The 24,391-nt window shown below is 50.1% G+C and overlaps 2 protein-coding genes across 18 annotated transcripts in view; one reads left to right on the forward strand and one right to left on the reverse strand.

Moving 5' to 3' along the window:
• The window catches only part of ALK (ALK receptor tyrosine kinase), a 774,540-nt gene extending 768,862 nt beyond the window's left edge, over positions 1 to 5,678 (forward strand). For both annotated transcript variants that reach the window (XM_051843042.3, XM_051843043.3), the window contains one exon: positions 1,105 to 5,678. In XM_051843042.3, coding sequence (XP_051699002.1) covers positions 1,105 to 1,812 — 708 coding nt within the window. In that variant the 3' untranslated portion in view covers positions 1,813 to 5,678. The remainder of the gene's footprint in view (positions 1 to 1,104) is intronic.
• CLIP4 (CAP-Gly domain containing linker protein family member 4) overlaps positions 1 to 24,391 on the reverse strand; it is a 94,424-nt gene that overhangs the window by 16,266 nt on the left and 53,767 nt on the right. For 4 of the 16 annotated variants that reach the window (XR_016229511.1, XM_089326611.1, XM_089326612.1 and 1 more), the window contains exons 14-17: positions 23,220 to 23,284; positions 16,578 to 16,650; positions 11,596 to 11,721; positions 9,458 to 9,533 (exon numbers count right to left, since the gene is read on the reverse strand). Coding sequence is in view for 11 of the 16 variants with exons in the window: in XM_089326611.1 (XP_089182737.1) it covers positions 9,497 to 9,533; positions 11,596 to 11,721; positions 16,578 to 16,650; positions 23,220 to 23,284 (301 nt within the window). In the remaining 5 variants the exon portion in view is untranslated. Of the gene's footprint in view, positions 1 to 3,720; positions 7,106 to 8,536; positions 8,678 to 9,457; positions 9,534 to 9,617; positions 11,722 to 16,577; positions 16,746 to 23,219; positions 23,285 to 24,391 lie in introns of those variants that run through there. The other 12 variants (XM_051843046.3, XM_089326609.1, XM_051843044.3 and 9 more) reach the window with 9 other exon arrangements.

The following is a 24,391-nucleotide window of genomic DNA, read 5'->3' on the forward strand; positions in this document are numbered from 1 at the left end:
TTTTTTTCTAAGGTTTATGTGATTTTTTTAAAGAGTTGCAGAGAGAGAAGAGAGACAGAGAGGTCTTCCATCTGCTAGTTTACTCCCCAGAAGGCCACAACAGCAGGGGCTGAGCCAGGCCGAAGCCAGGAGCCAGGAGCTTCCTCCGTGTCTCCCACGTGGGTGCAGGAGCCCAAGGACCTGGGCCATTCTCTGCCGCTTTCTCAGGCCATTAGCAGGGAGCTGGGTCGGAAGTGGAGCAGCAGGACAGGCACTGGTGCCCACATGGGATGCCGGTGTCACAGGTGGCGACTTTTACCTGCTGTGCCACAGCACCGGCCCCTATTAAACTCTTACTGATGAGTACAGGACCAGTGTGCTATTCCTCTTAAACTCAAGCAATGGGAGTCTTTCCCCAGTTTGCATAAAATACAACTCAACTTCCCACATTCAAGTTTCTTTCCTTCAATCTGCGGTAACTGCTCCTGCTTCTCTGTTCACAGTCGGTCGTGTAAAAGCGAGTGAGTGCACGGTGGCACCAGCCCGCCAGTAGTTCCCTCCCCTCCGAACAGGAGAGCCCGACCCTGTGCCTTATGTCACGTGTGGGGGTGTAGTGTGACGGGACTGCACACGTGTGGAAGCCACCCACACACGGGGCACATGAGGGCAGCCAGGAAGGCTCTGTGCCCACGCCTGCCTTCCCCTCCACCTGCACCCCCTACCCACCCCACCTCCACACTGAACATCAAACACCCACAGACTTTATTTCTTTTAATTGATTTGGGGAATACACTGGAATAAAAATGGATTTTTATTGTTTCTGTTTCATCCATTAATCTATAAAACGTAGCCAGCGGTCTTCTGCCCTGTTCCAGGCAGCTGGGTGCACCCCAGCCCCGGACGCCAGTGCCCTGGGCACGCGCCCATGCACGGCCCCTCCTCCGAGGTCCTGTCCATGGGGACGCCGTCCCTTTGGGTTCCTGATCCCCAGGGCCTGTGTTAATGTAGTCTTCATGAACACTGGGTTGGCCCTCTGCAGGATGCATTCAAATGAGATTATGTGAGACAGGCATCTTGATCCAACTCTGAGTCAAACCTGTCATCAACTCCTTTCTCCCACCGCAGGACCCAGACGTCATCAACACTGCCCTGCCCATAGAATATGGGCCCCTGGTGGAAGAGGAGGAAAAGGTGCCCATGCGGCCCAAGGACCCCGAGGGGGTCCCTCCGCTGCTGGTGGCTCCAGCGCAGGCCAAGCGGGAGGAGGCGCCCGTCGCAGCCGCGCCCGCCGCCCTGCCCGCCGCTTCGTCTGGCAAAGCCGTGAAGAAGCCCGAAGCCGCCGCCCAGGCCCCCGCGCGCGCCCGCCGAGGCCCCGCCGTGGGAGGGGGACACGTGAACGTGGCCTTTGCGCAGTCCAACCCGCCATCGGAGATGCACAAGGGCCAGGGGTCCAGAAACAAGCCGACCAGCCTATGGAACCCGACGTACGGCTCGTGGTTCACGGAGAAACCCGCCAGAAAGAACAATGCCCCGGCCAAGAAGGAGCCCCTCGACACCAGGGGGCACGTGGGGCGCGCGGCCGGCTGTACTGTCCCGCCCGGGGTGGCGCCCGGCCGCCTGGCGGGGGCCTCGCTGCTGCTCGAGCCGTCGGCGCTCACCGCCGGCATGAAGGAGGTGCCGCTGTTCCGGCTGCGCCACTTCCCCTGTGGGAACGTCAACTACGGTTACCAGCAGCAGGGCCTGCCCCTGGAGGCCACGGCGGCCCCTGGCGCCGGCCATTACGAGGACACCATCCTGAAAACCAAGGGCAGCGGCAAGCAGCCCGGGCCCTGAGCGCGCCGCGCGCCCCTGCGCGCTCTCCCTCCCTCGGGCGCCCCCACGCCCGTGGAGCGGCGAGGGGGGCGCGCAGCTCCTCCACCCAAAGACCGGACGTCACTTTTCATCTCGTGCCAACTTGTTCTGAAGTGCCACATCAAAAGCTGTACTTTCCAAATGCTTAAGAAAGGTTTTTGCGCATGGGCCCGTCTCCTATCCATTCCGAAGAAGAAAACAGAAACACGAGGCCCCGGATTGGGTTGCCTGAGGCTTCCATGCATGGTTGTTGTACACTCCCTTCCGCCTCTTCCAAACTGTGTGTGCTCAGCTTCACTGTAGTCCCACTTAGCTCTTCTGTGTCCCATAGTTGGAGTCCTAGATGTTTCCTTCCCTGGGTGATGCGGACGTGAGCCATTGGAGGGGAGAGGGAACAGAAATAAAGGAGTTATTCCGAATGGTTCAGCATGGGGAAAGACATTCTTTACTTGGGAAAGGAAAAACCGTAGGCAGCGGAGCGCCCCCTGCTGGTGACGGTTAGATGCTGCCCTTGGCGCAGGTTCTAACGTCGTCGTAAATAGTCCCGGTCGTGGTAGACAGAACATATAGGTGTGTATATTCCATGCCCAGTGCTGTGGCTACAAAACATCAGTGTAGATCCAGATTCCAGCATCTTAATAATATACCTCATGCCTTAAGAGAATCCTCCTGCTAAAAGTGAAAAGCTCAGTGTGAGGTTGAATCTCAATTCAGGTAAGGCCTGATCTTAAAACTTGCCACTGATGGTACTAAACTCAATCCATTTCAAAACAACAAAACTTTTAAGCAGCAGTGCTGAGGTCAGGTAGACAGCACAGAACACTCTCTGTTTGTGGACATAAGCGGTGGCTCGTCCTAAGCCAGAACCTTGCCAACAGCGTCAGTCCTGGAGCCTACAGAACTGGAGCAACCATCTGAAAGGTCTCTGGGGACCACAGACTCCAGTGCTCCTCAGGCGAGGCTCAAGTGCAGGCTCCTCCTTCCACCGTTCACCTGAGGTTTCGCTCCCTTGATCCTGGGATCCCGCCATGCCCCGGGGGGGGGGGACAGATCTGCTGAAACGGTCACAGCATCACTGGTAGGCTATGGCACACACACAATGAAGAGGTTTTCCTCTAGGTGGCAATGCAGCGGGAAACCCAGGACAGCGTGGAGAGTCCAGGTGGACTGATGTGTCACAGTGGGAGTGCCGAGCTCGGTTTTCCCCGATGAAATGTCTTCCACCTAACAAAGTCAGGAATCGGTCAGATTTCACACACGCATGTTTAGGCAATGCTGTTCTGCTGGCACGTTTCCACTTGGTTCTCTCTTTCTGCGTCTCCACTGTTCTCATGGCCCGTTTCTTTCCTGGTGGTCGCCGTGCCAAGGTGTCTTTCTCTTTAGGAGAAAGCATTTCTAGCGCTCACTAGGTATTAAGCGTTCCCAAACGAAAGGGCTGTGTGCACATGCGACACGTGTGTGTGTCTGCCCAACTTCTCAGTTCCACCTCGGTCCACAGCATCACTTTGAAGGAAGGAGAGCCACTACGTTGTAAGCCGGCTCTAGACAGTGGTTCATTTCTCCGAGGCGGTTGCCTTATGCTAGAGTTGGAAGTTCTGTGCACCTGTAGATGGCCTGGTACCCTGGGGACTGCGTTTCTTTATGTCCTTGATGGCCAGCAGTGCTCTCATCAGACACATAGGCAGAGATGTTTCTTCAGTGAACTGATCTCTGAATAGCCATCCCAGTATTGCCCTAGTTACACAAGCACTATTCCAACTCCCGAACCACCAAGGGACTCGAGTCTCCCTGTGGGACGCACTCCCCTAAAGGATGCAGACAGAGGAGCTGTGACGACACTCTCATCTTTGTCACATTGGTAACCAGTTAAGCAGGGAGCATGGAACACGGTTAAATGGCCAACTCTTTATTGTCATTCACAGAGAGAAATCTAACCCCTTTCCATTAAAAAAAAAAAAAAAAACTACAAATCCATTACATTTTCAGGTTGTGCCTTACTATCACTAAGATTGGTTTGTCGATATTCTCCAATTGTCTTTACTGGTATCAATTTTCATGTAAATGATAGTCAAATCATAAAAGCCTGTATCCATGGATAAGTAAATAAACAACTCCACACTGAGATATGATGACCTCAAGGTGTTTTCATTTCAGTCGGCATAGCACTCAGGGGTCTGTGTATCAAACTCGGCTGATGTCCACTCTACTGCTGCTCCAGCCGTGTGGCTCCAGCAGTTCACATAGATGCTGTGGACCCCAATGAATTCACCGACTCTGCCAGAAGCTCCCGCCGAGAAGGTGAGTGGGCACAGGTAAAGTGTGCAGAAGGGCTGTGAATGAAGCCGCGCTACTATGATCATTTCTATCCCGTGTCTATAAAAAGCCTATCAAAGGCGTACAGGGATTCCACTGGGAAAGCGTCCATTTGTGGGAAACAATCAGTTAACATGTGGCAGCGCACCATCCCAGTGAATCCAAACAGCAGGCATAAGCTTGGTAGTTCTAGGAGTACGCTCTACTCAGTAGTTAAAAGGCTGGGTTGTCTGACTTGCTGGTACCTCGATGAGGGGACAACAGCTCTTTCCTGTGCTTTCACCCTCTGGGCGAGCACAGGCTGAAGGAATGCCCACGGAGCCCGCCAACCCTCGTTCACCTCAGTGGCCCGAGGGAAGGTGCGCTGGGTGTGGACATCGGTGCCTAGGCTCAGCTGTGTGTGGCTCCTGTGTCACCCTCTTAGGTCTCCCATGGCCTCATTTTACTTCATCTGTCACTGCCTTAATGACAGTAGCAAAAGTCCTCCTGGGACCCAGTCCTTTCCAGCTCAAAACAATACTCCAGCAAAACTAAATTCTAAGTGTTAAAAAGCACCAGAAACAAAAAGCTATTTACTCAGTGTATTTTTTTTTTTTTTTACATTTTGTTATCTCCATCCAGTGCTTGGTAAACCCTGTGGCTGTATTATATAACCACAGATCGACGTCCTGCTGTAAAATGCGGACCTTCAATTCCAAGTTCACAGGGCACATCACAAGGAACTGTCATGACTTAGTTATCCTAATGCATTTTCTCCGGAAACAGCAGCATTAAAACTCATAATGAGCTTTGCAGACCTAAAATAAGATGCCTGTGAATTCAGACTCCTCCAAACATGATGAGATTCATCAAAGTGGGTGCAGTGTGTTGTCAGTCTATTTACACTGATTTTTTTTTCCCAGTTGGTCCCAAGAGGACACACAATTTGACTCCTAAATTCACTGCAGCAGATGGCTCCCTGCGGCTGTGTGAACACGCAAAACAAAACTTGCGTTCCAGTACCCTACTATAGGCGATAATTACTGAGCACAGACAGTAAGGTCTCTACCAGGATTGTATTTTCCTTCCGTATCTTGAGTAGGTGTGCTACAGTTTTTAATGCACTGTTCAAGTACAACTCTATTTTTTAGCTCTAGCTCAGCAACTTGAAAACACTGGGAAGGTTTAAGAACAATTACATCCCTTGGGACCCATGCTATGGCGCAGTGGGTAAAGCCACCACCTGCAGTGCTGCATTGCTGGCATCCCATATGAGCGCTGGTTTGAGTCCCAGTTGCTCCACTTCCGATCCAGCTCTCTGCTGTGGCCTGGGAAATCAGTAGAAGATGGCCCAAGTCCTTGGGCCCTTGAACCCATGTGGGAGACCAAGAAGAAGCTCCTGGCTCCTGGCTTTGGATTGGCACAGCTCCGGCGGTTGCCGCCATCTGGGGAGCGAACCAATGGATGGAAGACCTCTCTCTCTACCACTCTGCCTCTGCCTCTCTGTAACTCTGCCTTTCAAATGAATAAATAAATCTTAAAAAAAAAAAAAAAAAGAACAGTTACATCCCACTAGTGGAGGGTAAGGGCAGGAAGTTAAATGAACTCCAACCACAAAATTAATGGACAACTTCCCTCTCCCCAGCATTTGGCCAATGGGAAACAAACGGGCTACCCTTCCCACGGCCAGATGGCACCACCGGTCTAACCCCAGTTGGACTGCAAGTACCGACGTTTGACACACCCTCAAGCCTCCCTTCCCTGCGCTCTGCAGCGAGTACCACCACGGTTACCCTCCCCACCGCCGTCACTCACGTGGCAGGCTCACGGCAGCCACTGCTAATGGAAAGCTGGTCTTACTACACTAACCCACACTAAGCCTCGAAGCCTCGGCAAGCAGGGAGTTAACTCTCCCTCCAATACTCGCGTGTATGTTTTGAGAGAGGTCCTTTGCCAACACGGATAAGTAGCAGCTGGCAGGATTTCCGACGACATCAGCCGGCGTGGTTCCGCGCTCTTCACTTCCTTGGGAAACAGCAAGCAGCCTGGGCGGGAGCTGAGACCAGGACCAGGCTGCGGGTACCGCGGAAGTGGCTCAGGCAAGTTACGGAGACTCTCATGTCCTCACTTTAGAAAATGAAGGCTTTGGTCTCCAAGTCCCCTTCCACCTCGGAAGTGTGTGGCTCTGAATGAAGTCACCGAGAAGAACACGACCAGGGTGCGGGGGGTCGGGGGGAGTGAGTGTTTCCTTGACCCCGGCTCTTAATTTAGAGCCAAAGCCAATTAATCCAGTGCACAATCCCAGTGAGCCAAATTACATGTAGTCGGTATGCAGAAGTACACTAGAGAGTCTAGCATCAGCTCAGTTTAACCCTTTCTATTCGAAAAGCTCCTCAGCGAATCATAAAACCATGACCATGACAAGTGATGGCCTTAACCCACAGTCATTCCCACAGCAAAGTGGGATTAGTAAGCGATGGCTTCCTGCCAACAGGACAGGGTCAGGTCCATTTAGCACCCTCCATGCCTCCACTCACATCAGGGCAGGTTCACGGCACAGGAGAACCACGAAGCCTCTCTCCCCACCTCATTCCGGGTGATGTAGCTGATGCGCTCTCTCTTTGTCGTCAGTTTGCACCTCTCGGAGTCCACTGCTGAAGCAAGGTAGCAAGGCTGAGAACGGGCCCGACGCTGGGGACCAGGAAGTGTGTGTGGATTCTGGCCCTCCTCCACAAGTGTGTCCAGGTGCCATTACCAGGGAGAATTCATAGTCTCCTCTACCAATCCCCATAGAACTGGAGACTCCCCCGTTTCAGGACCAGGGAGCTAGCCACTGCCGCTGGTTGGCAATTTGGCGAAGCCTGTTGTGAACAATATAGCTTTTCGGCTTATCTAGGAACAGGGAATCCAAAGGACAGCAAATGCAGGCATCCCGCAAAGATAACACTGTGAGAACTGCAGGTGATCTTCCTGTATCTGATAGCTGTGGGGAGGAGTTGATTCCGCATTATTTCTCAGTCCTCAGAAATAAAGTAATTGTACAGACAGAAACGCTCCCCCACCCCTGCATGTACCAGTGAGCAGCTGGTGCTGCTTCATTAACAAGTAAGAAACCAAAGCAGAACACAGCCCGGGGTTCCCCTTTGTCACACCTAAGGACACCGTGAGCTGGGGCCGCAGGAGCCTGCAGCTGCTTCTCAACCCCAAACTCGGCTCCCTTCCCCAGAGAGAGAAGAGCATTTGAGGAAATGACAGTGTTGTTAACGGATGTGTATAATCCACCGGAATTCTTATTAGAAACCCATTTTTATTAGCAGGTTCAATAAAAGTGACCGTAACTTCTCCCTTTACTCTTTGATGACGCTCTTACCTGGGCATTGCCTACAGTGCAAAACCCACTTCCCCACCACCAATCTGAGACGTTCTATTAAAACTCACTTTTGGCCGGTGCCGCGGCTCAATAGGCTAATCCTCCACCTAGCGGCACCAGCACACCGGGTTCTAGTCCCGGTCGGGGCGCCAGATTCTTTCCCAGTTGCCCCTCTTCCAGGCCAGCTCTCTGCTGTGGCCCAGGAAGGCAGTGGAGGATGGCCCAAGTGCTTGGGCCCTGCACCCCATGGGAGACCAGGAGAAGCACCTGGCTCCTGCCTTCAGATCAGCGCAGGGCGCTGGCCGCTGGCCGCTGGCCGCTGGCCGCAGTGTGCCAGCCGTGGCGGCCAGTGGAGGGTGAACCAACGGCAAAAGGAAGACCTTTCTCTCTGTCTCTCTCACTATCCACTCTGTCAAAAAAAAAAAAACAACTCACTTTTAAATCCACCATATGATGTTTCCCCCAGAGACACTGGACGGTCACCTATACCCTTAGAGTTGGCAGGGGCAGCCAGTGTCGTACACAGCCAGCTGCGTTTGCAGTGGAATCTCAGAAGTTCTCTTAGAGAAAGAATGAAAAAGGACTTGAGTCTGTGCCTATGACTTTACCACGACTCATTGCCACGCCAGTCTGATCTGTCATGTGCAAAACAATCACAAGTCCAGTCTTCAGTCGGTGAGCTCTGCTGAGAGCAAACCTAGAAAAGGCAGCTGGGCTGCAGCCGAGAGCACCTATGCTCTGTGCGACTGACACAGGCTAGGGAGGACACGGACACTGGGGAGGACACGGCATTCGGAGAGGTAAACTGTCTGTGCTCTAGAAACGCCTCCTCCGTCCGGTTCAGGAGGGCGAAGGTAGACTTCTGAGGCTCCCCTGTTTGATTTCTCTCAGCCACTAGGACTAGAAAAACAGCCCTAAGATCAAACTCCTCCAGGCGAGGAGCTGCTGGGGTGTGTGTGCGTGCCAGTGTCTACGGGAGTAACACGCTCGTGCATGTGGGATCACTCAGGATTCCCAGAGCTGACTTAAATAAGACACCAGTGATCCTTGGGAACCGGTTGTATTTTTAGCAAACAGCATCACTTAGAACACTTCAAATACCCATCCCTGGTCCTCTTCAGCGCCGCCCGGCTGCCACAGTTGCTACTGGACAGAGCTGATGCCAAGGCTGGTCATTAGAAGACCCTGTGGAAAAGAGAGAGGAAGCAGGGCTCTCCCCGACCCGTGGGCGAGGGCTGGGGATCCCAGCAGCGGCATTTGCATCAGGCACAAGGGGACTGGATCCGTCAGCAAGGTGTGCCACTGCTCCCTTCTGCCACAGACGCCCTCCCTCCTGGGAAAGGGTCAGCAGCGAAACTTGAGCCGGGAGAACGCTGCCTGCCCGTGCGAAGGCATCACCTCTCGCCTGTGACGCCATCGCGACACGCCCGCAAGCTGAGACTTGTCCAGCCTGTACCCAACCCTCATCAGGAGCCAGTGTGGTTTCTCCTGGCCGCTGTGTGACAGCATTTGTACATAAGGGCCTCTGTGCCCAGGGAGACCGGCAAACTGCTGCTAAAAATAGATGTGCCGGTGCGAGTTTTCTATCTGCCGCTGTATTTGTAATTAAAAATAAACATAGGGGCTGATGCTGTGGGTAAAGCCACTGCCTGCAGTGCCGGCATCCCATATGGGTGCTGGTTTGAGTCCCGGCTGCTCCACTTCCGATACAGCTCTCTGCTATGGCCTGGGAAAGCAGTGGAAGATGGCCCAAGTCCTTGGGCCCCTGCACACGTGTGGAAGACCCAGAAGAGGCTCCTGGCTCCTGGCTTCAGATCAGTGCAGCTCCGGCTGTTGCAGCCATCTGGGCAGTGAACCAGCAGATGGAAGTCAGTCTCTCTTTCTTTCTCTCTCTCTCTCTCTCTGCCTGTCCTCATTCTGTAACTCTTTCAAATAAATAAATAAATCTTAAAAAAAAAAACATACCTTCACTTGTTGAGACAACGCATGAACCTTTTTTAGATTCTACAGGGACAGGATGAGACAAATCCAAGCCAGTACTCTGAGGACAAACAAAATGCAAAGCTTAGGCCCTCTGAGTCTCTGAGGAGGGGAGTTGCAGGTGAGGTAAATAACAAGATTCCAAAACCAGACAGCTTCCCTTTTTATTAATGCGCAAGTGAATTCTGAATGACACTCAGTAAGCAAAACACAAGTAAAAACACCCAATTTGTATGTAACCTGTAAGCTTAACATGTTGTATGGGTTTAAAAGACACAATTCTTCAACTTCAAAAATAAATCCAGTGTTGGCATGACTGTCTAACTTAGAGTGTTTTATAATTAACAATGAATTATAGACACCCAAGTTCAGCGTGGTAATGGATTTCATGTTAAGATATAAACAGATTTTGGAGAAATAATCTATATAATAAAATAAGTTTACTTTTTGAATTGCAGTACAATCATTTTCTTCAATCAATAAAAATATTCCTTGATTATAAAGCAGCCTTATTTTGCAAACGTCTTTCAGGAAAATAGCTCTAGCAATATTTTAAATACCATACTTTTTTTAAAGGCAGCAAAGTGACAGAAGTTAGATTTAAAATAGTACATTGCAAAATAGTTCAATATTATTTCTAAGCACAAAGCAAGCCCCATTCTAAAGGATACCTTTAATCTTAGGAAGCAAACCGTTCCAGTATTTCTGCAGTAGTTTAAATACTTACAATAAATGATACACCTTTACAGCTGTAGGACATCAATTTCAATGTGTGCCCACAATACAAACATTTTCCAGGTTGCCTCGGATGCTTATGAAGCTGTTTGTTAACATGGGCCACAGAAGGGAAATAAAAACATACAATTCTGCAGCTTTGTAAATACAACAACTGGAAATATGCAAACTGTAACCATAGCAAACGCAACACCAGCTCTGGGGAGTAAAAGAAAACAAACGAACAAACAAAAACCCACAAGTCGGAAACATGTAAGTGAGTCACACACTTCTAACACATCTTGACTTGCTCTCTTCGGTTAAACGCATTCTCATAATCTTTCACATCCCAGGAGGAAAAGACGGCAAACCGTCCACAAACATGAAAGTGCTTTGTGTTTTAAAAGTGCTTTGTGTGTGTGGCGGGGGGCGGGGGCGGGGGGGTACATATATACCCAAAAACAGAGGCTAAGCAGGGATGTGCAAAAAATTCCAATGATAACTAAAATTCATAAACCTTAATCATGGGCCGTATTTCAGCTCATCCCTACAAGGCAGCCGAGCTGCAGGAGCAAAATCTGACAGCACATGCTTTGCAGAGAGGAGAGGGCACTGGGGCACAGGTCAGGAGACCCAGGTTCCACTCCTGCCCCTGCTGGCCTTGCGTGGGAGAAGCTGCTGGTTCCGCGCATGGCCCTGGCACCTGTCCAGCCGCAGAGCGCTGCCATAGCTCCAGAGGAGGCGTTGCCCAAAAGGCAAAGAGCTTTGCCCCAAAATATAAGAAATACACTAGTCATCTAGCTATGCTTCTCTTGCTGTGCCTAGAAGTGACAAAGCACAGGAAGAAAGGGAAACTCCCACGCTGCTCACAATCACGGCGCCGTGGGAAATCCGCTGGGGACAGAACAGGACGAGCCAAGCCACGCAGCCGCTGCTCACCTAAGGACACACTCTCCGCTCAGTCCCGCAGCTCCTCGGAACCGAGAGCTTCCCAAAGGACTTATTTTGACCACGATCCCCAGCGTTCGCGCCCATGGCTTTTTAAAGAAGTCTCTTGAATGGCTCTAATGGACTGTATGGAGGTCACTACAGCATATCGTCAAGATTTCAAGAATGGCTACGTAAAGTAAACCATTTGCCGTGGACGCTTTATTGTATGCCGTAGATGTGCGCAGTGTGTCTAGGAGCTCACCGAGGGCTCGAGGAGCTTCGTTCAACAGTTTTCACCCACAAGCTTTGAGCCGTTTATGCCCCGGTAGGTCACTCTGCTGGGCCTCACCAGGACGCCGTGGTTCGGCTTACAGGTGAAGTAGCGCCTGTCACCCACCGCTCCGTCATTCTTGCCCCTGGCGCTTCGGAGCTCCAGGCCGAGCCACATGCCGGAAGCAAAGTCCGTGGGGCCCACGTACCTGACCGTACACATCTCGTTGGAGCTTGTGAGCAGGACCTGGGACCCCTCGTGCAGCCTCACGCTCCCTTCCAGGCCACCCCCAGAGGTGGACGTGCTCCAGCTGCGGCGCAGAGCCGTCTTGGACCTGTTCGGGGGCGGGGGAGAAACGAAGAAAAAGCCTCAGGCGTGAGGGCCACACAGCACGAGGTCTCATGCTCAACCCCACGGCCGCGCTCAGAAGGCATCATCTTCATCGGCGAAAGGGAACCATTTAGATACTTCGCACATGTAAAGGTGGTGTTTGCTTTCGGCTATCGCAGTGCTGTCTGATATGGATTTAAGACTTCCCTGGCGATTTATGAAGATGTATGTGTTGCAATGCACACACATGCACCCACACGGGTGCTTCCAGTAAAATAACACTGACAGAACATGGCGGTGAGGGGCCAGCGTTGTGGCACAGTGGGCTGCACTGGCGTCCCGTATCACTGCGCCAGTTCAAACCCCAGCTACTCTGCTTCTGATCCAGCTCCCTGCTAATGTGCAAAGCAAGGGGAGATGGCCAAGTGCTTGGGCCCCTGCCACCAACAGGGAGACCTGGATACAGTTCTAGGCTCCTGGCCTTAGGCCTGGCCCAGCCCGGCTGCTGCAGCCACCTGGGGAGTGAACCAGCAGATGGAAGATCTCTTTCTGTGTCTTTCTCTCTCTCTCTCTCCTTATTAAATAAACAAATCTTTTTTAACATGATAGAAGTGGGGTGTCTGCTGTGTGGTCGAGATGCTGCACCCTGGGAGGCAGCAGACCACACTGAGTCCCAGGGACCTGGCTTTGCCTGGCCCAGCCCTAGGTGTTGCAAGCATTTGGGGAGTGAACCAGCAGATGGAAGGTCGAGTGGAAGCTTTTCAGAAGAGCAGACGAGTCTACCGCTCAAGCACTCTGACCCACGCACTCGCAAGAAACCGGAAACGCAAACACCAGGGGTGCACACAGTGATCACTTCACCTGGTGACGGAAATGCACACCTTTATCTGCATTTAATTTTTCTTCATTATTAAAATATATATTACACAATCAGTTTTCAGGATGAACGCTGTTAAGGAAGAAATGAGTACTAAATGAATTCAATATCTACACCAAAATTAATAATTTAAGGGCAGGCATTTGGTGCATCCAAGACACCTGTATCCCATATTGGGGTGCCTGGGTTTGAATCCTGGCTCTGCTCCGAATTCCAGTTTCCTGCTAACGCATAACCTGGGGAGGCAGCAGGTGATAGCTCAGGTGCTTGGGTCCCTGCCACCCATGTGGGAAACCTGCTTTGGGTTCCTGGCTCCTGGCTTCTACCTGGCCCAGCCCTACCCATCACAGCCATTCAGGGAATGAACCAGAAGATGGTTCTCTTTCTCTGCCTCTCAGACAAAATTACTTTATAAAATTTTACTTTAAAAGATTAATGGTTTAAGTAAACATTCTAGTTAAGAATGATCTGATTCGGGGCTGGCACTGTGGCACAGTGGGTTAAAGCCCTGGCCTGAAGCGCCGGCATCCCATATGGCCACCGGTTCAAGAGCCGGCTGCTCCACTTCCAATCCTGCTATCTGCTATGGCCTGGGAAAGCAGTGGAAGATGGCCCAAGTCCTTGGGCCCCTGCACCCACGTGGGAGACCCAGAGGAAGCTCCTGGCTCCTGGCTTCAGATCGGCGCAGCTCCAACCATTGTATCCACTTGGGGAGTGAACCATCAGATGAAAGACCTCTCTCTCTCTCTCTCTGCCTCTCCTCTCTCTCTGTAACTCTGACTTCCAAGTAAATAAATAAATCTTTATGAAAAAAAAAAAGAATAATGATCTGATTCAAGTTATGTTACAGCTTAAAAGCCCAGGGAAAGTTGCAGTATGAGCGACAGCTGTTCACTCTTCCATGTCTTAGCCACCTAGGAAATGGCAGGAGTGGGGCTGGGCCCTGGGAACCTGCACATCACAGAGAGTACGATGTGGTAAATACTGCAATAGAGTCTGTGTACGGTGCAGGAAAGCTCTGGGGTCTCAGGGGAGCCACTGCAGTGTGGAAGTAACCCTCGAGCTAACCCAAGGGATCAGCACACAGAAGCGTGCAGGCACAGGTCCTTCTGGGAGCAAAGGGCATTTATTACTTATTGTTTTGAAAGACACAGAGAGAGGCCGGTACTGTGGTGTAGCAGGTAAAGCCACCGCCTGCAGTGCTGGCATCCCATATGGGCGTCAGTTCGAGTCCCGGCTGCTCCCCTTCTGATCCAGCTCCCAGCTATGGCCTGGGAAAGCAGTAGAAGATGGCCCAAGTCCTTGGGCCCCTGCACCGGGCATGGGAGACCCAGAAGAAGCCCCAGGTTCCTGGCTTCAAATTGGCACAGCTCAGGCTGTTGTGGCTATCTGGGGAGTGAAGCAGCCCACAGCACGGGTTCCACAGATGGGCCCAAGGGAGACTCAGGCTGTCGTGGGGGGAAGCTGTGCTAAGCTCCTTACGATGGGGCCAGAGGCAGCCCCCAGGTCGGCTGGGCAGGGAGGATGGGCTCCCTGCTCCTGTCAGCTCTCGGTCACAGCTGGGTAGAAACCTCAAGTTCATTTTCTTCATCACTCCCATTCCAGGCATTAGACAGAGACCAAGCTGGAAGACGCAGCGATCGCTGCTTTTCTTTCTGCGACCTTTCTTTCTGAATGAAATGCACTCATCACCACCATCCCCATGCCTGACCTGGAAAAACAGATCCTGTTCTGCAACAATGCCACAGCGGGTGGCTGCCACCCTGCCCCACGCTTGCACACTCACGAGAGCCAATGTGGCCCCTGCCCTGGGTCCTTCCGGTTTCTCACCCAAGACTGCACCACCTCCACTTTCCACGCCCTTCTGGAAGTCTGTTTCCATATAAACAAGCCCGGTGTGTCTCAGCGCCCTGTCTCTCCTCACGTTCTCCAGCACACCCTGCTCCTGGACCAGCAGCAGCCGCCACGCCACCAGCCCGCCCCTGGGCACGCAGTGGCCCAGGCACTGCACTCTCTCTGCAACCCCTGAGTTCAGGGCCTGCTTTCCCAGCACCTGCAAGCACCTCAAAGTCTGATTTTTTCCAAAAAAAAAAAAAAAAAAAAAAAAAAAACCAGCAATCGCCAAATATTTCGCTTGTGTATTCTGTAAGTAAAGCTAAATCAGCGGTATAAAACACAGATTACATATTTGCTATAAAAGTTCATTTCTTTTCTTTTCTTTTTTTTTTTTTTTTTTTTGACAGGCAGAGTGGACAGTGAAAGAGAGAGCCCTCCAATGGCCGCTGCGGCGGTGCGCTGCGACCAGCACATCGCGCTGATCTGAAGGCAGGAGCCAGGTGCTTCTCCTGGTCTCCCATGGGGTGTAGGGCCCAAGCACTTGGGCCATCCTCCACTGCACTCTCGGGCCACAGCAGAGAGCTGGCCTGGAAGAGGGGCAACCGGGACAGAATCTGGTGCCCCAACTGGGACTAGAACCCGGTGTGCCGCAAGGCAGAGGATTAGCCTAGAGAGCCGCGGCGCCAGCCAAAAGTTCATTTCTTTTAAGCAGGTCCTGCCTATGTGGGTCCCTCAAGTATCAGTAAGATTCCTGTCTCGCCGAGCGTGACCACACCTCCTGTGTCACTCCCAGGGCCGGCTCTTACTCCTTCCCTGGCTGTCTGGGTCCTGTTCTTCCACTCAGCGCCACACTGAGCCTGACCCCTTGCCCCCGTCCCTCTGTTTCCTGGTGGTCTCTGTTTGGTGACTTCCTCCAGTCTGTCTAAGGCGGCTCCAACAGCTTCAGGACGTCGGAGCATAAACTGACTGCCCTCGAACTCTTTCAGCTCTGCAAGCAAGGAGACCGATTTCAAAATGCTCAAAATTGGTGATGATTTGGAGGAAGAAAAATGAAAAAAAGAAAGAAAACCACAAAACCTCAGCCAGCTCTGTAAACGGCACCTCGTGGGCTCTCAAGGCAAGTCGGAGCACTCAGGGGAACCTCCACCCGTGCACAGCGCTGTGCGGATTCCCTGCGCCCATGCTCAGCTGAGCACCAAGCGCAGTGCTGGGCTCCCGCTGCCGGGAGTCCAGGGCCTGGCTGCCCGTCGCTGCTTGGCCAGCTCTCCTTCCCAGGGCCTGGGGCACAGCCTAACCGGCAGACTTCTACAAAGGAATCACCTCTTCACTCAGTCTCGGAGAGCCTCACACTCCTCCAAAGGTGCAAGAGCTTCGGGAACTTTCTGAGAACTGTTAGCAGCAGTGAGACGCACGTGGAGAAATAAATGCAAGTGAAAGCAGACAAGGGCATTCTCTCTACAAAGACTCAACAAGCGGATGCGAGACCACAATCAAAATAACTGCCTATGGGGACTGCATTGTGGGCAGCAGGTAAAGCTGCCCTTGCAACACCAGCATCCCATACAGCACTGGCTCAAGCCCTGGCTGCTCCACTTCCCATCCAGCTTCCTGCTAATGTGCATGGGAAGGCAGCAGAAGATGGCCCAAGAGCTTGGGCCCCTGCACTCACATGCGAGACCCAGAAGCTCCTGGCTTCAGATCGGCTCAGCTCTGGCGGTTGAGGCCATTTGGGGAGTGAACCAGAAAATGGAAGACCTCTCTCTGTCTCTGTCTCTCCCTCTCTCTGTAACTCTGCCTCTCAAATAAATCTTACCAAAAAAAATCTCTAAATAAGGAGAATTTAAAATCAACCCACCCTACTCAAATGAAAACACAAAAATGTGAATTCCTCCAACTTTTATTAACAGCACTAACCTCTTTGAAGAGAAAATATATGCAGCGCGCTATTTCTCGCCACTGATGACATTTTTCATTGAGCTTGCAAAGGAGGGAGAAAAAAACTCCAGGCACCCAGCCACGCCTTCCCTCTTAAGTGCTACGATTCTACCAAGCGGGGCATAAGATACAAAACTCCACTGCTCCTCCTTCACAGAGTCCCCGGCACGTTCATCCTGAACGGGGTTTTTCTAAATCTTCTTAATACTCACTTGGCGAAAGCATTTCTTCTGCTGACCTCCTTCTGGGAAGAAGCGGAAGTTGTGCTGAAGCTTCTCCGGAAACCTGAATGGGGAGGTGAAGATCAGAGGAGGGAGTCAACCACACACTTCCAGTCCTCGCTACACCTTCTCTTCCGCCGCTTCTGCTACAAACGTCTACTGTAGCAAACAAAGCAAACGTAAATAAATTCAGAATACAGGGGCCAGCACTATGGCGTGGTAGGTTAAGCTGCTGCCTGCGATGCCAGCATCTCATACGGGTCCGAGTCCCAGCTGTTCCATATCTGATCCAGCTCCCTGCTAATGCACCTGGGGAGGCAGTGGAGGGTGGCCCAAGTGCTTGGGGCCCTGGACCCACATGGGAGACCTGGAAGAAGCTCCTGGCTTTGGCCTAGCCCCGCCCTGGCCATTGCAGCCATCTGGGGAGTGAAGCAGCAGATGAAGCTCGCTCTCTCTCTCTCTCTCTCCCTCTCCCTCTCTGTAACTCTGCCTTTCAAATACATATTTAAATATATATGTGTATATATATTCAGAATATGATCATAGTTTAGAATTCACTAATTGTTATCTTTATTTTCCTGCTCAAACCATGAACAAGTACAAGTAAGGTAAGACTGTGACCTTTCTTCTGGAGGTTTTTATTACAAGACTCCTTAAAAAAAAAAAAACACACAAAAATTACACATTGATAAGATTGACTCTTTTTACTATCAAGTGTTATCATCTGGATAATACTAAAAAATGGTTCAAAATCTTATTATTAAAGATATTCCATTTATAAACATTGAAAAATGCTTTAGACCTTATGATTATCAGCACCTCCAATTAACAGAGTAAAAAAACAAAACACTAAGACTTCATAAAGACATAAAAAATATGCTTTCGAAAAGAATAGGATTTCCAGTTCTGGTCATTTTGCCAAATCAGATGTGCTGAATCAATCTCTTGACTACAGCAACTCTAGTTTAAAACAACTGGAATTTTCTTATAAATTTTTTTACCTACTTGAAAGTCAGAGCAACTAAGACAGAGAGAGAGAGATTGATCTGCCTTCCATCCGCTGGCTCACTCCCCAAATGCCCACGATGGCCAGGGCCAAACCAGGCCAAAGCTGGAAGCCCAGAGCTCCATCTGGGTCTCTCACATGGGTGCAGGGGTCCAAGCACTTGGGCCACACTCCGCTGCTGTCCCAGGCCGTCAGCAGGGAGCTGGACCGGAAGTGGCCCAGCCGGGCCTCTACATGTGCTCTGTATGGACGCAGGTGTCCCAGGCAGCAGCTTACCCCGTGGTGCCATCGCACCTGTCCTATAACTTATTATTAAAATACTGTCGATCTCACAAAAAGAGGAACTACAAGAGGTTACTAATCACCCCAAGAATCCACCACCTTGTCTCATAAGGGTCTCCACAGACTCCCAGAGAACAGGGGCTCCCACCAGACTGGCTGTAAGGAGATGCGAAGGAGACGGCCCGGGAGTGGCCGAACGAGGGTTCCCCTGGCCAAAAGGAGGAGCCTGCACAGCCCACACTCAGGGCGAGGTTCACCCAGAGCGGAAGGGGACGCCGTCGGGGCGCAGGGCAACGCGGCCTGTGGGACCGCCAGGAGTCGCCCTCATTTTGTCCCCAAGGCACAGGAAGACATGGCAGGGATTACAAGGTAAAAGCAGTCCCCAGGCGGCAGCACCTGCAAGCACCTGGCAGAACTAAACAGAATCGTCCCCAAGGCCGCAACCCAGGATTCGAAGAGGAAACGACCCAGGACTCATCCGAGTAAAATAAGCATCTCGCAAGTTACGAAACTCACAAGGAAGGAGGCACCACCACGCAGGCTCGACAAAAATCAGACTCACAGAAGCGAGCTGCTCGGCCATTTAACACAGGATTTCAAACAGTGAAAGATGTCAGGGGAAAACTTGAAAACCCAGGGACGGTATGAGCACCGTGAGTGACCACCATGCAGATTTGAACAGAGCTGGGTAAAGCGCCAGGCTCGAGAGAGCTGGAGAGAGAACCGGGAAACTTGCAGGCAGAGTGGACGGCGCCCAGGGACAACAGTGAGGGGCTCAGCCGTGCGAGGGAAAGCCAGAGAGCAGCCAGCCGAGCCAAAGAGCTGAAGGTAGAGTGTCACAGAGCCCACCGAACGCATCGGTCCCCGAACCCCTGGGGACCGCGGACCGCAGCCACACAGGGGCATCTCCACCCAGACAAGAAAGGAAGCGGCGCCTTCGCCTGAAACCTTGGGCTCAGGAAGGAGACAAAGGACGCGGAGGGTGTTCGCCACCCACAGCCTCCTTCACAGACAGCGGAAAGGCTGTGCACAGGTAAGAAGGAAACAGCCCAAGTGCAGGTCCTGGGGATCCGTGAGTAAACACGTGAGGGGCCCACCCTGCAGAGGCGAACACAGACGCCGGCGCCTCAGCCTCCAAGAACTTTCTGGTAAAAACTTTAGGCTTTTCTAAGCATGTAATTTAAGTAATTTCAAAACAGCAATTTAAGACGTGTATTCACGGAGCGTATCTTCCATACAAACAGGGGGCAAGTCGAATGGAAAAAAAGAGGATCTAAGGAGAGAACTAGGGGTCGGCGTTGTGGCGAAGTGGGTAACGCCACTGCCTGCAACAGCACCATCCCACGGGGTGCCAGTGCACATCCCGGCTGCTCCACTTCTGATCCAGCTGACAGCCCCGGAAAAGCAGCAGAAGGTGGCCCAAGTGCTTGGGGCCCTGCACCCACATGAGAGACCCAGAAGAAGCTCCTGGCTCCTAGCTTTGGATAAGCCCAGCTACAACCATTGTAGCCATTTGGGAATGAACCAGCGGATGTAAGATTCTCTCTCTCCACCCAACTACCCTTGTAACTGCCGTTCAAATAGGTAAATAAATCTTTAAAAAACAACAAAAAAAAGTTATGCCATTTACCTTAACACCAAAAATGTAAGTATATAGTTATAAATCTTACAAAACACATACAAAATATCTGAGGAAACCTACAAACTTCTGATGAAAGAGATAAAAAAAGAAAGTCTCCCCTTATCTGTAAGGGATGCGTTCCTGATGGCTGCCCAAAACGAGGACAGTACCCTACCATATCCCATACTTGTCTGCTCTGATCATACACTGTTACAGTTTCACCTTTCCACTTAGAGGAGGCATTTTGCAACTTCTCTTTGGTGCATCTGAGTTGTCAGCATCACTACTCTGTGCTTAGGGGCCATTGCTAAGTAAAATAAGGGTTACTTGACCACAAGCAATACCACGACAGTCAACCTGATAACCCAGACAGCTCCTGGAGACAAGCACACATGTGCAGTGTGGAAATGCTGGGAACAGAATGATTTCATCCCTCAAGAGATGCGGCAGAACCACGAGCAAACTCATCATACTACTCAGGACGGCAGGCAATCTAAAACCTATGAATTATTTCTGGAATTTTCCATTTAATATTTTTTGGACCCACAGTTCACTGCAGACAATTGAAATTAAAAAAAAAAACAGAAATGGGGGAAGTACTGTAAATAAATGGAGAGACAGTCCAAGTTCATTAACGGAGAGACTCAGTGTGAAGATATCAGTTCCCCCCAAACTCGACCTGTACATTCTGGGCAATCCCAATCAAACTCCCAGCTGGTTATTTTGCGGATAGCAACAAACAGTAGAGCGTACATGGAAAGGAAACAGGCCTAGAATAACCAGCGCTATGGCAAAGGAGAGGCTCTAAGTCAGAGGCTGGACGTTACTCAACTGGAAGAGCTACGGAAGAACCACAATGATCCAGACACTGTGATGCTGGCAAAGGAACAAGCAGATGAAAGGAACAGAACAGAACCCTGAAAGAGACCCACAGATGCGGTCGACTGACCTCTGATGAAGGAGCAAAGGTGGTTCAATGGGGCAGGGGTGGTCCTTCCAACAGGGAACAACCGGACACGCACAATCAAACAACACATCCGGACACAGACCTTCCATCTTTCACAAAAAGTAACTCAAAACAGAACACAGACCTGCTTGTAAAGTACAAAATTACACAACTCCTAGAAGATAACCTGGGGGCCAAAACTCAGGGTGACCTTGGGGTTGGTAATGAGTTTTTTAGATACAACACCAACAGCATGATCCATGAAAGAAAAACACTGATTAACGTGGGACTTCATTAAAATTAAAAACTTCTGGTCTGTGAAAGGCACTGTGAAGAGAACAAAAAGACAAGTCACAGACTGAGAAAAAAATATTTTCAAAACACATATCTGGGAGCTAGCGCTTTTTGGCATAGTTTAACCTCTTCCTGGAGTGCTGGCATCCCATATGGACACTGGTTCAAGTCCTGACTGCTCCATTTCTGTTCCAGCTCCCTGCTAACAGCCTGGGAAGGCAGTGGAAGATGGCCCCAGTGCTTGGGCCCTCGCACCTGCATGGAAGACCTGGAAGAAGCTCCTGGCTCCTGATGGACCCAGCTCTAGATGTTGTGGTCATTTGGGGAGTGAACCAGTGGATAGAAGATATCTCTCTCCCTCCCTCCCTCCATTTGTAATTCTGCCTCTCAAATAAATAAATAAATCTTTAAAAAAAAAACCACACATATCTGAAAAGGTCTGGGAATCAAATATATTAAGAACTCAATAATAAGAAAGCAACAAATACAATATTAAATGGGTAAAAGATGAAACATGCCAGGGGACAGGACAGAAATAGGACTCATCAATCAAGCCCCTCCAGACCTGACATCATCCAGCTCCAGCTCCAAAACCATCAGGAGCAAGGAGCTCCCAGACCCCAGCAGGGACTTCCCCAAGCGGCATGCATGCTCCCTCAGAGCAGCCCAGTGTGACTGCACGTGACCTTCCCTGGCTGGCGGAGGTGGGCAAGGCCACCATAGAAAGAACCTCACTGGCACCTTGGCGGAACACCAAGCCAGTGCAAACCAAAGTGCCACGTGCCCAGGGGAAACCACTCCCCTCCACCTGATGGAGTCTGGGGCTCCTGGCTTCAGCCTGGCCCAGCCCCAACTGTCTGCAGGCATGTGGGAGTGAACTAGCAGATGGAAGATCAATCAATCTCTCTCTCTCTCTCTCTCTCTCAAGTAGATTAAAATAAACAAACATTTTTTGAAAAAAAAAATCACAGATTGCAAATAAACACAAGAAAGGGTGCTCCACATCTGTTATGAGCTGAATTGTGTTCCCACAAAAGTCACACACTGAAGTCCTAACCCCTCAGAATGTGACTGGGTTTGGAAACAGGGTCTCCAGAGAGGTCACTAAGGGAGGTCATATGAGTGCCCAATCCAATGGGACTCTAAGAGGAGACTGAGATGAAGACACACACAGCGGGAAAGACCCACAAAGACAACAGAGGGGGCCGCAACCTGCAGGCCAAGGACAGGGCCTGTGGAACTGCAAGACAGTAACTTTCTATTGCTTCAACTCCCCAGACTTAGCAAATGAACACAGCATCATACATCATCACTAGGGAGGTCCTAATTAGAACAGTACCCTATCAGAATGTCAGAAATCCGTAGGTCATAAAGTTAACCTCAACAAACATCTAATGACAGGCATTATGGAAATCAGTCTTTCACGGATGGCCATCCACATGGCAATGAAAATGAGAGCCTTACAGGACATGAAATTACCTCCAGGTAAACAGACACACAGCAAACTCAAGAATAGAAACCTTTCTGAAAGCAATACAGGAAGATATCCTTATGATTCCTATTTGAGGAGAAGATTTCTTAAGATAAACAATACCAACTCTGGTTTGCTATTTTGACTACATAAAACTTGTGTTCATCGACAGATACCCACAAAAATCAGGGGAAGTGGAACAAGTGACAAACTGAGCAAGATATCTTAACACACACATAAAGACAAGCCACCCAAAAGAGAAATGGGCAAGAAACTTGAATAGGCACTTCACACAAGAGGAAAGGTACAGAGCCCATGGGCACCAAGAGATATCATTTAAGTCAAACGGGACTAGCTTTGAGGTGTACTCTGTAGATGGGAATGTGCATTGCAAGGGGCTGGTGTTACAGGAAGGGGAAGAGGTGCACATCCCACTGCAGAAACAGCTGCACTTGGGTGCACCAGTAGAGTCTGTAATAGGAAAAAATGGGACAGGATGCAAAGAACCATTAACTGTACACAAATCATGTGTTCAATGGAATGCTAAATAAGAACTAAACATATATTATTTATGGGTGTATCTATATATGGGTGACAAAAATATAAAGACAATCAAGGAATAATTAATATAAAACTCAAAACTCATAATCTTTGAATGAGGTGTATGAAGAGGGAGGCAGATGATGGCGAGTGGGGATCAGGGCTTTCCATGGCACAGTAAGTTATACTCTTCAGATGAGGGCAGGTGACAGGTGTTTGCTCTGTAAGTCCTCAAACTATACAAATACTTTTTTATGAGAAGCCTTCAGAAAATTGATACTATGAAAACTATGCATGGATTTCAATTTTTTTGCATCAAAATAAATGTTATCTTTAATTCATTTTTCCCACATGCTTTCTTACATACCCAAGTCTACTCTTTAATACACACACATGCTCCATAATAAAAAATTTTTTCAGTAAGTGGAAAGCAAAGGAATAATTATTAAAAAAGCAAAATTGTATGATCTTACCAGGATAAGAATGATTCTGTTTATTTGAAGAAATTTCTGAAAGAGTATCCAGGGAATCTGTTATTCTGTGAATAAAACAAACAAAGTGTACCTCATTAGACACAGCTGGTCTTCAGACCTAAGACTTGCTCTCAGCTAAGCTTTCACAACTGTTATTTGTCATTCATTCAACATTTACTTAGCACCTATGAGCCAGGCATGAGCTTTAATCTAGCATGGGAAATAGGCAATAATCAAATAAAAGAATTACTCACTATCTAAGGAACACTAGCATGGAAAAATTCAACTTAAAGTGAATTCACTTAAAATAGGACATGGGGTGGGTCTTTTACAGCAGTAAAACTGCTTGGAACACCTGTACCCCGTATCAGAATGCTTGGTTAAGAGTCCCTGTCCCTCCATTTCCCACCTAGCTTCCTACTGATGCACACCCAGGGAGCCAGCACATGATGGCTCCAGTATTTGGATCCCTGACACCAACGTGGGGAACCCAGCTGGAATTCTGGGCTCCCGAATTTGGCCTGGTCCAGCCCTGGTTGCTGTAGGCATTTGGGGAGTGAAGCAGCTGATGGAAGAGTTATGCCTGTGTCTCTGTCTCCTGTCTGTCAACAGGAGTGAAAAATAAATTTAAAAAGTAAAAGGGATCTTTAACTTAACTTCAAGGTGTGGAATTAAAAATTATGAAAATAGGGGCCAGCGCCGTGGCTCACTTGATTAATCCTGCACCTGCGGTGCCGGCATCCCATATGGGTGCTGGGTTCTAGTCCCGGCTGCTCCTCTTCCAGTCTAGCTCTCTACTGTGGCCCGGGAGTGCAGTGGAGGATGGCCCAAGGGCTTGGGCCCCTGCACCCGCATGGGAGACCAGGAGGAGGCACCTGACTCCTGGCTTCGGATCGGCGCAGTGCCGGCCGTGGCGGCCATTTGGGGAGTGAACCAATGGAAGGAAGACCTTTCTCTCTGTCTCTCTCCCACTGTCTATAACTCTACCTGTCAAAAAATAAATTTAAAAAATTATGAAAATAAGCTTGTTTATATTAAATTCAATAAATGTTAGGCTAAAGTTGTAAAACTATCACTAATTCTTAGGTCGGGAACAGTGTTTATTGGTTGTGTAATGTGTAACTTTTCTGATAAAACTGCATGGTTGATACAATTCAACGTCCCTTACTCGA

The sequence above is a fragment of the Oryctolagus cuniculus genome, chromosome 2 (assembly GCF_051225735.1).
Source record: "Oryctolagus cuniculus isolate XC-2025 breed Fujian yellow rabbit chromosome 2, ASM5122573v1, whole genome shotgun sequence".
Taxonomy (NCBI): Eukaryota; Metazoa; Chordata; class Mammalia; order Lagomorpha; family Leporidae; genus Oryctolagus; species Oryctolagus cuniculus.